This window comes from Physella acuta, unplaced genomic scaffold (genome assembly GCF_028476545.2).
Source record: "Physella acuta isolate Inbredline_101_S28 unplaced genomic scaffold, ASM2847654v3 ptg000160l, whole genome shotgun sequence".
Classification (NCBI taxonomy): domain Eukaryota; kingdom Metazoa; phylum Mollusca; class Gastropoda; family Physidae; genus Physella; species Physella acuta.
Window position 1 is genome coordinate 47,503 of NW_026731679.1, and position 13,042 is coordinate 60,544.

A 13,042-nucleotide genomic window follows, 5' to 3' on the forward strand; every position below is an offset into this window, starting at 1 on the left:
ATAGTGTGCATCCAAGACCACAACAATTGTTGTGAGGTTGAACTTTCTAGAATCTTGGGTATTCTTGAGGCTGACTCTCTGGGGTTGTGGCTTTCACTTTTGATTGGATAGATTCCGATAGATGTTCACATTTTGGCAGTTATTTATTATATTCATATTGTCTATCAGCTGGACAAAAATAAAAAAAATAGGTTCCTGAATAATTTAAGTTCCTTCAAATATTGTTACTGTTCTGTGGGAGGCTAGTTTTTAAAATAAACTTAGGGACTAGCAATATAAAATACATAGAGAAGTCCAGTGCTAGGCTAGGGCATCAACATGGCGGCGGATGTAAACATCATGTGGTTTTAGTCATGTGTGTGCAACCTCTCCATTAGTTTGACCAAGAAAATTGTATACATTTCATAGTGTAGGTCTTGCTAATTAAATTTATAAAATCTAGATCTAAGTCAAATTTGAATGAAAAAGTTCATTTCTTTATATTCTAAAACTGGAAGAGGACACCATTGGTGCTATGTTCATTCCGTAGTTTAAAATAGCTAAGCCAGTTTAGTAGAGTAACAGTATCATCCCCTAGCCTTCCTTGCACTACCTGTAAACAAATTAATAAATCCATATACACAAAACTTTTATGCATGCACATATATTAGTTCCCAGCCATACGAATTAAATAGCATTGAAATTGAAAGTTTTTACAATTGTTGCATTAAGGAAGCTGTTGATGATTTTTAAATCTTGAAACTGCCATGTTTTTTTTGTTATCAATATAAATCCTGTTCACAACAATTGATTTAGTTCAAATTTTTTTATCTCTCCCCAGCTAACAGGACTTGAATTTAAGTGAGAGAGAACAAGTACTTACAAGTCCTATTGTGTACAAATATTGTCACTAAACTACAAAAAGTGCAAATTAGTGCCAAGCTGTCTAAAGAAATCAAGTGTTTATTAAGCTGTTTATGACAGTTTAGAACTGTAATTAAAATTAATTTTAACACTTTTATTACATATTTGGATAAGATTAAGCACTTATTACTTACATTTAAAACTAACAAAAGCAAATCAAGTTTTGATTTTTTTTATTAATATCTTAGTATTTCTATTTTTAACAATAATTTTTAAGAAACTGGTAGCTTCAGATATTAATCTGCAGTCCTGATTACTTTGCATTACTAGTTGTCTATTTTTAAATTACATCTGACTGAGTAATCATTAGTAATCAGACTGACAAAAGTCAGGCATGTGTTACAAATTTTGCCATGTTATTAGTAATATGTTGTTTTGGTTATTTAATCACCAGTTTATCATTTACATTTTTTAATCATCAGTTCATATCTAAGAAGCTGTCCAGCATGGAGGTGGAAACAGATGTGTTAGCTGCAGTTTCATCTACTGTAGATATACAGTCAAATGAATTAACAGAATTTTCATCTTCTGAAGATTTGAAACCAGATCTATCGGCCATATTTTCATCTTCTGCTGGCATCAAAACAGAAGTATTGTCATTTTATAATTCTCAGAATATAAAACCTGACATGACATTTAAAACCACTCAAGATGTTAAACCTGATGTTACACCAGACTTTTCTTCTTCTGCTGGCATCAAAACAGAATTATTGACATTGATTAATTTCCAGGATATAAAACCTAACATGTCATTTAAAACTTCTCAAGATGTTAAACCTGATATTAATTCAGAATTTTCTTCTTCTAATGACATAAAAATAAAACCAGAATTATCATTTTTTAATTTTCAGGATATAAAACCTAACATGTCATTTAAAACTTATCAAGATGTTAAACCTGATAATACATTTTCAATTGAAAAAATTAATAAGAAACCAGCTGCAGCAGCAGTATTTTCAACATCTGAAAATTTAAAACCAGAATTATCACCTACTGAAAATTTAAAACAAGATTTCACAACAGAATTTTTATTTTTTGAGGATAAACAAGAAAATGGACTTAAAGATAATCTACATTTGTCTAGGGACAACGGAAATAAAATTGTTTATTATAATCAAACATTTTCTCAAAGTTCTGAAAGTAATGTGCATAACAATGTTCATTCTGAAGATAAGCCATATGACTATGATGTTTGTCATAAAAGGTTTTCTCATAGTTCTGGTTTAAGTTATCACAAATATGTTCATTCTGGAGTTAAGCCGTATGAATGTGATATTTGTCATAAAAGGTTTACTAGAAGATCTAACTTAGGTAAACATAAAAAGATTCATTCAGGAGAAAGGCCACATGAATGTGTTGTTTGTCATAAAACCTTTGTGGAGGAGAAATATCTATTGCAACATAGAATTATTCATTCAGGAGATAAACCACATGAATGTGATGTTTGCCATAAAAGGTTTTCTAGAAGTTCTACTTTAAGAGAACATAAATTGGTTCATTCAGGAGATAATCCCCATGAATGTGATGTTTGTCATAAAAGGTTTTCTCAAGGTTCTCATTTAAGAGAACATAAAATGGTTCATTCAGGAGAAAGGCCACATGAATGTGATGTTTGTCATAAAAGATTTTCTGCTTCTCAGTTAAGAGCACATAAAAAGATTCATTCAGGAGATAAACCCCATGAATGTGATGTTTGTCATAAAAGGTTTTCTAGAAGATCTATCTTAGGTAAACATAAAAAGATTCATTCAGGAAATAGGTTACATGAATGTGATGTTTGTCATAAAAACTTTGCAAATAAGAATGTGCTATTACAACATAAAAATGTTCATTCTGGAGATAAACCATATGAATGTGATGTTTGTCTGAAAAGATTTTATTATAGTTATGATTTAAGAGAACACAAAAAAGTTCATTCAGGAGATAAACCACATGAATGTGATGTTTGTCATAAAAGGTTTTCTAGAAATTCTGTTTTAAAAATACATAAAAATGTTCATTCTGGAGATAAGCCACATGAATGTGATGTTTGTCATAAAAGGTTTTCTAGAAATTATGGTTTAAAAATGCATAAAAATGTTCATTCTGGATATAAGCCATATGATTATGAATGTGATGTTTGTCATAAAAGGTTTACTCGAAGTTCTAACTTAAATCAACATAAACAGATTCATTCAGGAGTAAGGCCATATGAATGTGATGTTTGTCATAAAAGGTTTTCTCAAAGTTCTAACTTAGGTAAACATAAAAAGATTCATTCAGGAGAAAAGGTGTATAATTGTGATGTTTGACATAAAATCTTTGCAAATAAGAATAATCTATTACAGCATTAAAAAGTTCATTCATTATAAAGGTCACATGAATGTGATGTTTGTCATAAAAAATTTGTGGATATGAAGGATCTCTTTCGACATAAAATTGTTCATTCTGGAGCTAAGCCATATGAATGCGATGTTTGTCTGAAAAGATTTTCAAATAGTTCTCATTTAAGAACACATAAAAAGGTTCATTCAGGAGATTAACCACATGAATGTGATGTTTAATATAATGTTTTCTCAATATTCTAATTTAAGAACACAAAAAAAGATTCATTCAGATGAAAGGCCACATGATGAATGTGATGTTTGTCCTATAAAATTTGCTTGTAAGTGTGATTTATTAAGACAATTTTGTTCATTTGGGAAAAAATCCAAATGAATTTGATGTTAATCCTAAATGATTTACTCAGAATAGTTTAACTACATATAAAAAACTTTTTTTGGCCATAAATGGTTTTTTCAACATTCTCAATTAAGTGCACATGAAAAAATTCATTTATGAGACAAGCTATATGAAAGTGGTATATGTCATTAAAGGTTTTCTAGAAGTTGTAGTCTAAATGATGTTTTACACAAACGATTTTCTCAAATTTAAATACTCTAAAAAAATTCATTCTATATGTAAGACAGAGGAATGTGATGTTGGTAAGGAAACATTTTCTTTTAAATTTACTTTATATAGAAATTCATCATGACTTAAAACCAATTTAAAATCATTTTTGACATAAAATTAATATCTAGCAAATTATTATTAATAAATTTCTTATAATTTTTCTCTGCACATAACTTCTAATAGTGGGCCATAGTTAATAAATATTTATATTATAAAAAGGTTCTTTTGTCAAAGAGTATACCTCGTCAATTATTATACATACTCTAAAAAGAAATTGTATTCTGACTGTAAAAGGAAATAGCATCTTATTGTCAGCTGCATGTGTACAATTTTTTCATTATGTAGCTTTCTTTTTGTGTTATTTGTAAATATGTATGATAGGAGAAGTAAGCTTTCACTTCAGGGACCCAGGGTTTTATTTTTATACCCGCATTGTTTTGTTCAGGCCACACAGTTAATTTGCCTGTTTCAGATTATATAAAATTGACAATGCACATTCATTGGGACAAGGAAGTTTACCAATTCTGATCAAACCAATTGCACATTAACAATCACAGAAGCTAACTAAAATAAAACACGCTGTTCAACTTCGATGTATTATTTACATTTACTAGATGTTTACAATATAAGTACTGAAACACAATTCTCATTCTTAACTTTACACATTTACACTACTCACAAACAGCTCAGTCAGACATACAGCAACATGACAGAATATCATGTTGACAGTTAATACGACCTCCATTAGACAAGTACAATGACATCAGACCAGCAGTCACAATGGCACCTGGCCAAGCAGCAATTTTTTTTTTCATGTTGTTTCATCATTGCTAAGGCTTATGGTCACTTCCTTACTTTTGCTAAATGTTTTATTTTATTAAATTAAATGCATTTGTAACATGTTATATATAGATTTTATCTTTCTTTACACCTCAAGTCAATATGAACTTTATGCCAAATCTCAGACTCCTCTCTGCATACTATGTGATTGAAAAGATAATAAAATAATTTTCTTCACATAAGGCTATACAATTTAAAGATTAACCACACATTTCAATGTCATAAATTAACATTAATTTTTTTTACAAAAACAGCATAAAAATTATAAATTTGAAGAAAAGAAAGACTAGAGCTGCAATTGTTACATTTTGGTATCTTAGTTTCAACGTAATGTTATTTTTGGCTAGTTATTTAATTTTTTATTCCTTACTATTAAAAAAATAGACTTGTAATCTAAATTCTAAAGTAGTGAATTATTACAAATTGTAACGTGAAAATTTTAAGAAATAAAATGGCTAAAGTGTGTGGCAAATTTTATTATTATTGTTTTTCTAACAACAGTTTATGTATGTAAATTCCAATGAGGCCAATGTGTTTTGAATGCTGGGGTGTATTTTCCTCTCTTGTGATGCTCCAAAGCCTGTACCTGCAAGTTAGGTAAGTTCAGTGTCGGATAACATTTGTTTGTTACTAATGTTAGTGTGAGCGGGTAAATGGATGTCTTATTTTGTATTATTTTATTGTGTGAGAATCTGCATGAATGGTCCACTTGACAGCGGCTACAGGGTTTCCCGTTCTGCACGAAGCGGTCAGTAAAAACTTACCGCTTGGATAATTTCTTTCTTTTGACCCTAGGCGAGATGTAGATCAGGTCAGTTTCTGTGTGGGCTCACCTCGTGCGTGAAGGTATTTGTGTTTTTTATTGTATTTGTATATGTGTGATTGGTATGAAAGCGACTGCCGATAATTCTCGTTTTCTTTCTTTTTCGTCTGAAAAGAGATAGTGGGCATCGGCTTGTCTGGTATACTTGTGGTGTTTTCTTTTTTGAAAGATTTTAATTGTATTTTGGTATTTTCTAAAACCCTTGGCGTGTTTTAGACCACGTGGTTTAGGTCGCTCTGTTTAGGATGGTTTCCCAAACTGGTTTGAGTGTGTTTGTGTATTTTACTTTTTTATTTTAAAGTATTGTTATTGTGAGTTCCCCACGATGACTAAGTTGGGCTCAGTCACAAGTAATTTTGTTGTGGTTGTCTTAGACAGTAATAAGTGTATTTTAGTTTGTCTCGAGTTTTAGGTTGCTGTAAAATTAATGTGTGTGATGTTTCTTACAATGTCATGTTGAGTCACTTGCTTTGTGTCTACCTCTATTTGGGGCCTTAGCGGGGTGTGTTAACTTTATTGTTATCAATGTGGATGTTGTATAGGTAGACCAATGGCTTCGTGCTGCTCATTGTGTAGGATAAATTGGTTCTACAATGATGTAGAGTTAATTTTTCAGAGACTTCAGCACCTAAAGGGATAGTGTGGTCAGCACTATGCCCAGCCGTCTTTGCTTTCCATAATGTGAGTCAGGTACACATTAGAGCTGGGTGAACTCTGGAACGTTCTACTGACTTTAACCCGCATTCAAACTCGAGACTTATTTTAGTAAATACTGTTAGTTTATTTAACCACATGCCACATACATTAATTTAACCTGCATTCAAGTTCGAGACTTAATTATGTAAATACTATTAGTTTATTTAACAAAAGAGTTAATAGCTGGCCACATACAATATGAAAAATACAACCTCAACACAAACGCAATTAGAAATGAATCTCAACAACAATGTTTCACAGCTGAGAAAAAATTTATGTCAAAATTTATAAACATAATTAACAAATTTAAAGAATCCAACAGGTAAATTTAAAAAAACAGAAATAGGCATATATTTCAGATTAGACAGAATTTAACTATTTAATTGACAATTTAAAACCAAATTAATGTAAATTTTAAAAAATAACAGAAAATTAAAAAAAATATTTGTGTTATAATTAGCTCTTTAGAAATAAAGAGGATAATTTGGTTCAGATAGTGTTAAAGACTGCTAATTGTGACATCACTCCTACTGATGCACAAAGCCCAGTACAAAACATTAAGACCTTAATTGTGCAAAATACTAATGCTTTTTAAAATTGATAGAACTTGTGGTAATTTAAATAAAGTTTGATAATTTACAGGAACTTAAATAAATAACTTAAATAATATTAAGAGTTTAAAAGAAAAGCAAGTGTAACAGTCATCATCCAAAATTAAACTGTCACTACTATCAAAATGCTGTATTGGTTTGATAATTACATTTAAAGTTGATAAGATGACATAAAGAATCAAGTGTGTAATTTTTCAACACCATTTGTCTCGTTATGGGTTTAAATTACTCCTATGATGTAGCCTCAACAGAGATTGGCGAGGTGTTACATAGCTGCAGATATTTCAGAAGAACTGTTAATTAACAAGTTTATTTTCTTATGTGTCCAATAAATTTCAATGTGTATCATAAGCAATAGAAAAGCTTTATAATATGTTAAAGACAAGAACATAAAAGCCTAAACGGATTAACTATTACTAGTAAATGTGTCAACATAAATCAAATTACTAGTTATATAAGAAAATACAGCTACCAAAACTTCAGATAAGCTTCAAATAGAAAGAAGGTAACACAGACTTCCAATAAACAACACAATACACTTTTTGATATATGACAAGCAGATATAAAAAACTTTTAAAAGTTAAAAAAAAACTTTACAGTATGATGGTATTGAAAGTGACACAAGCCCACTGTTGGAAATAGCTGTAACTTGAGCAGATTAAACATTTTACTACCCCCCCCCCCCCTCATCTAACTGTGATTGGGTATAAACAGAATTGGAGGCATGCAAAAAAAAAACACCAGTGTTTTTACACCAATGTCAATAAAAAAAAAAATTTTTAATTGCAGCATAAATTTACATTTCTTCAGTCACAACAGTTTTATAATATATTTTTCGATTGTGAGAGGGTTGAACTACTTGGTTCATTACCATGTGAGAATATCAGACAACATAGGCAGTCATTATACCCTTACACGTCTAGACGACACAGGTGACAATTTATTGACAAGATGAAAAAAGGTTTTTCTTCTGATATTTATTAAACACATTCTGCTTATAATCGTCATCCACATGGACGTCTCACGATTCACTCTACTGACTGAGTCACACTGGTCATATACACCCTTTCACCAAGACTAAGGTTAACTCACACAATACACAGCAACCAGTTTCTACACAAAACATCACTATCTTTCCTCATTATGTCATCATTATATATTTCACACCAACATACCTTGATTAACTACACATCATAACACTGTTCGTAGTGTGTCTTCAGTAGTATGATTAAACTAGATGAATATGCCGTTTATGTGAGATTAAAGTTACATGTTGACTGAATCGTTTGTCACAAAGGTTGCAACAAAATGGCTTCTCACCAGAGTGAGTCCTCAAATGTTTTTGTAGAGTACCTCTAGAAGCAGCCGAATAGTCACAAGAATTGCATGTGAAAGGCTTACTGTTCATGTGAACTCTCCTATGTTCTAATGAAGAACCTCTATCATTTGTTGTGTATTCACAATTTGAAACACTTATACAGTAAATCCCTAGTGTGTATGCTTGTGTGAACTTTTAATTTACTTTTCGTGCTAAAAGATTTCTCACACAATGAACATCTGAAAGGTCTGTACCTGAAATGTCTCTTTACAAGGTGAAGGTCATATTCATCTGGTAAGTTAAAGCCTCTGTCACAATGACTACATATGTAAAGCTGCAAAGGTGTATGCATCAGTTGATGGGACAAAAGGTGAGCTATAGAAACAAAGCTTTTTTGGCAAATATCACAAGTTTGTACATTTTCAACACCATCAACTGATTGAAGGTTTAGATGAATCTTTTGATGTTGTTTTAGCCGACACAGATAAGGTGACGTGTAATTGCATTTCTCACATTTGTGAATTGATTCTCCATTATGCAATCTAATGTGAGCTTTTAGGTATTGTTTATCTGCATAACATTTTTCACAAATTTCACACTTAAATGGCTTATACCTAAAATGTGTTGCTAAGTGTAGATCATATTCTTCTCCAATGTTAAAACTTTTATCACAGTGGCAACATATCAGTGGCGGAACTAGAAAAAAGGGGCCACCCCGCAAAAAAATTTTTTAGGCCCCCCCCATTATAAATATATAGACCTATGTATGTATATATATGTATATATATATTTATATATATATATATACTCAAACACAACATACGAACACAGGGTACTTATTCATGTTGGCCTGTTCGTGTTATGAGAAATACGTGGGTATTTTCTTAATTAAAACAAATTACATTCATTAGTGTAAGTGCATTAGTCTGTTTTGTGAAAATCAGTTTTGTATTATCTTTGCCGTAAGACATGTAACCTCCCATCAGTCAAAAGAATATAAAACAGGAAAGCTTTCTGTAAATAATGGTGTCTCGTGCCATGTTTATTTTTAAGGTTTTTTGTATTTATTTTATTAATTTTAAATACATTTTCTTTTTATACAGTGTCATTCTTTAGTAAGTAATTTATAAACAAATAATAATAAAGAGAAGTAATTGCTTTTTAATTTGTTTAGTACAAATCTATTAAAAAGAGGCTTATGAGCATCACTATTTGACTATTTAAAAAAGGGAAATAAGTCATGGAAGTGGTTTGAACGTTTGCTTATCTTTGATAAGTTTCATTGTAGGAGAAAGATGACTCGGCTTTCACAGTGGTTTAAAAACGAAGGAAAAATTAGCGTGGGGTGGTGTCTATAGAATAAAGATAATCCAACCGCAGCTACGGTAATCTTTTTTACAAAACGAACATTAAGCCAAAAATGCAAGAACATTTTTTTTTTAACTATAACAATTTTTTTATGGTCGGCCGTGGGCCCCTAAATGGCGTGGCCCCCCCCGCATTGCGGGGTCTGGCGGCACTGTAGTTCCGCCCCTGCAACATATATAACATTTCAATGGAGTGTGTACAATTTTATGAGAAGCCAAATGAGATAAGGATTTAAAACTTTTTTGGCAAATGTCACACACAGAAATCTCAGTTGGAGGATCACTGCCTCTCTGTTTATCTTTATGGTATAGTTGACAAGTTGTACAATTCTCCAGAGCACATTCACATTTTTGCCCAGTTAAAGTCTGTAACTTTTGAGGTGCAGCTGTTTAATTTTCATGATGTAACTGTAATTTGTCACATGATTTGAATTTATTGTGGTAAAGTTCAGCTGTCATTTCATTAGTTGATGATAAAAAAATTTTCTCCTTCAATATTGAGCATTGGACATTAAAGTTTCTACAATTTGGTGAAGTTTGTGATCTGATGGGTACATGAAGATGTCATGGTTTCCTCTCTGAAATTGTCCTTTTTTAAACCAGTAGCAATGTTTTCTTTATACAAAGCCATATGAACTATCGTGTGATGTTTTTTCAGCTTACTCCATTTCCTGGTGGTAAAAGCACAAAACTCACACGCCATTCGATCGTTTGGATGAAATTCCTTTTTATGTTTAGCAAACAATGGCTCCTCTGCAACTATAAAATCACAAAAACAAGTTTATGGCTTGCACTTCTGTGTGCGTTTTGTTCCAATGTTTTTGTAATCTTTCAAAAGATGAAAATGTTCTTGAACAGATATCACAGTGACCTACTTGCTCTCTCATTTTCTATGTTCTTTAATGCTAGAGTTATTATAATAGATTGACGACAGAAGCCTGTAGTTGTATATAACACATTTATTGGGTCTAACTACCACGATGGTAACACACAGAGAGGACCGAAGGAAGTACACAAGGGACATCACTCAAGATAACAATATTATAAATATAACTAATACAGAAGAGTGAGTTCCCTTGACCTCACAATTATTTCAATCTATTACATCCCTTTACCCTTAGAACACAATAACACATCTCTCAATAGAACAATTGATAGTATCCTAAAATCACCAATTATATTGTAACATGAACACTATGGTAGATTACATCCTTACAAACAATGCACAATATGCTACAACATAATCAAAATACAAAACAATAATGTCAAAGTCCTTTTGACCTTTAGAATCATAGGTCTAACTTATTTGGGACTTTGATTGTCCTGCTTGACCTTCTCAGTGGCTTTTGATTTGGTGACTCAAGATTCTGACCATCTGGATTCTCTATCTCAGAAGGTCTAGGATTTAAATCATTAACTCCAGAATTTACATTTTCTGACTCCAGACAACTTGGTTCACTCATATCAACAGAACTTGGTTGTGGAACAAACTGAGTTGGTGTGAACTGATCAGTCTTGGTGGGATTGACAGATTCACACTTATTATCTGCACAAGTTATTTTTAACTGGTCTGCATGTCTACGGACAATAAGTCCATCATTTGTTTTTACTTTATAAGACACAGGTCCTGTACATTGAACAATTTGACCTGGTATCCATTTTTCCCTTCTCCCATAATTTCTTAGATACACATTCTTATTAACACCAAATTCTCTTTCAATGAATGTTTGTCATGATCTAATGGAACTATTTTTGAATTGGCATCTGAAAGTATTATGCTGTTATTCAGATCCTTAACTGGCATAGATTTCTTTGATTGATCAATTTCCTCAGGTAATCTGATAGTGCTTTTTCGTAACCAAACATACTGTTTAAAAGTAATATCCTGGACAATATCACTTTGCAACTGTGATCCAGTATTTGAAGTGGGTGTATTCAATGGCAAAAATCTTTGCTCTTTTCTTTTGATGTTACCCTTTTAGTTTCTGTAAGTGCTAATGATGTTAGCAAAGTTGTTTGATGATCACATTCCTTCTTACTAATGTATTCTCTTTAAAACATTTGAAATTGCCATATCACCATAATCATTTATCAAGTTACAAGTACCTTGTTTAGGCAACTCTGACTGGTAATGGACTGCATCTTCTCCATCTTTTATATTATCTTCACAAAGGGTTTTATTTCTTATTTTATATGGCCTTAAGTCATCATTCACAGACTCTTCAGGCCAACCATTCTTACAGTACTCATATACTTTTATTAAGCACTCATCTTTTTGTGTTTCTCTCTTAATATCATTCACCTTTATATTGGAGTTATCCATGATAGTGAAGAGAACAAATACATCTTCTGGTACATAGCTCAGGCTTTGGTTTTCTAAAGGTAATCTACTAAGACTATCTGCACTATTCTCAGATCCAGGTTTGTATTTCAATTCATAATTGTATGCAGTTAGTGTGATAGCCCATCTTTGAATTCTTGGTGAGGCATGCTCAGGTAGGGTTTTGTTTTCTCCAAATAAACCTAGCAATGGTTTATGATCTGTAAAGATGGTGAACTTCCTACCAAACAGAAACTTATGAAATTTCTTAACACCAAAAATGATGCCTAAGCCTTGCCTATCTAACTGAGAATAATTTTTCTCAGCCTGGTTCAAAGATCTACTGGCAAAAGCAATGGGTCTGTCACCCTTCTCATCCATGTGGGACAAGACTGCTCCTACACCATCTGGTGAAGCATCACATGTTAATATAAGTCTTTTCCCTGGGTCATAGTGAGTTAGTAAGGTGTCAGCAGACAAAGCCTCTTTTGCTGTATTAAAAGCAGCTTCTTGTTGTTTACCCCAGTGCCAAGTTGCATTTTTCTGTAGCAGCTTGTACAGTGGTGATAGTTTACCAGACAGATTTCCTATGAACTTTGCATAGTAATTTATCAAGCCCAAAAAAGCTCTTAGTTGTTGGGTATTTTCAGGTTTGGGTGCTTCTTTAATGGCTTTTGTTTTCTCAGGTTGAGGTCTGATACCTTGCTTGCTTAATATATATCCAAGAAAACTAATTTCTGTCAACATGAATTGACATTTATCTTTGTTTATCTTTAAACCTTTTTCACCAACAATTTTCAAGACTTTATCAAGTGTTTTAAGATGTTCAGTGTCATTCTTACCAGTTATGTACACATTGTCAAAGTACACACAAACATTTGGAATATCCTTAAAAATACTGTCCATGACAGCTTGGAAAATTCCAGGGCTAGATGATATGCCAAAACATAGTCTTTCATATTGGTAGAGTCCTTTATGTGTGTTTATTGTCGTATAGACTTTTGAATCTGGATGCAGTTCTAGTTGAGTGTAAGCATGACTAAAGTCCAATTCAGTGAATTTGTCTCCTCCTGCCAAATTCAAAGAAATTTCCTCAATGTTAGGAATAGGGTACCTATTTAGCTCTATTTGCTTATTCAGTGTAGTTTTGTAGTCTCCACAAATTCTTATAGAACCATCCTTCTTTAACACTGGCACAATGGGCGTTGCCCAATCGGAATAGTCTACCTTCTT

General features: G+C 32.1%; 1 protein-coding gene across 4 annotated transcripts in view; it reads left to right on the plus strand.

Moving 5' to 3' along the window:
* LOC131935787 (zinc finger protein 883) overlaps window positions 1-6,087 on the plus strand; it is a 37,311-nt gene extending 31,224 nt beyond the window's left edge. For 2 of the 4 annotated variants that reach the window (XM_059292437.1, XM_059292436.1), the window contains exon 2: window positions 1,326-6,087. In XM_059292437.1, coding sequence (XP_059148420.1) covers window positions 1,350-3,194 — 1,845 coding nt within the window. In that variant the 5' untranslated portion in view covers window positions 1,326-1,349 and the 3' untranslated portion in view covers window positions 3,195-6,087. Of the gene's footprint in view, window positions 1-820; window positions 973-1,325 lie in introns of all 4 variants that reach the window. The other 2 variants (XM_059292433.1, XM_059292434.1) reach the window with 2 other exon arrangements.
* Window positions 6,088-13,042: the final 6,955 nt, after the last annotated feature.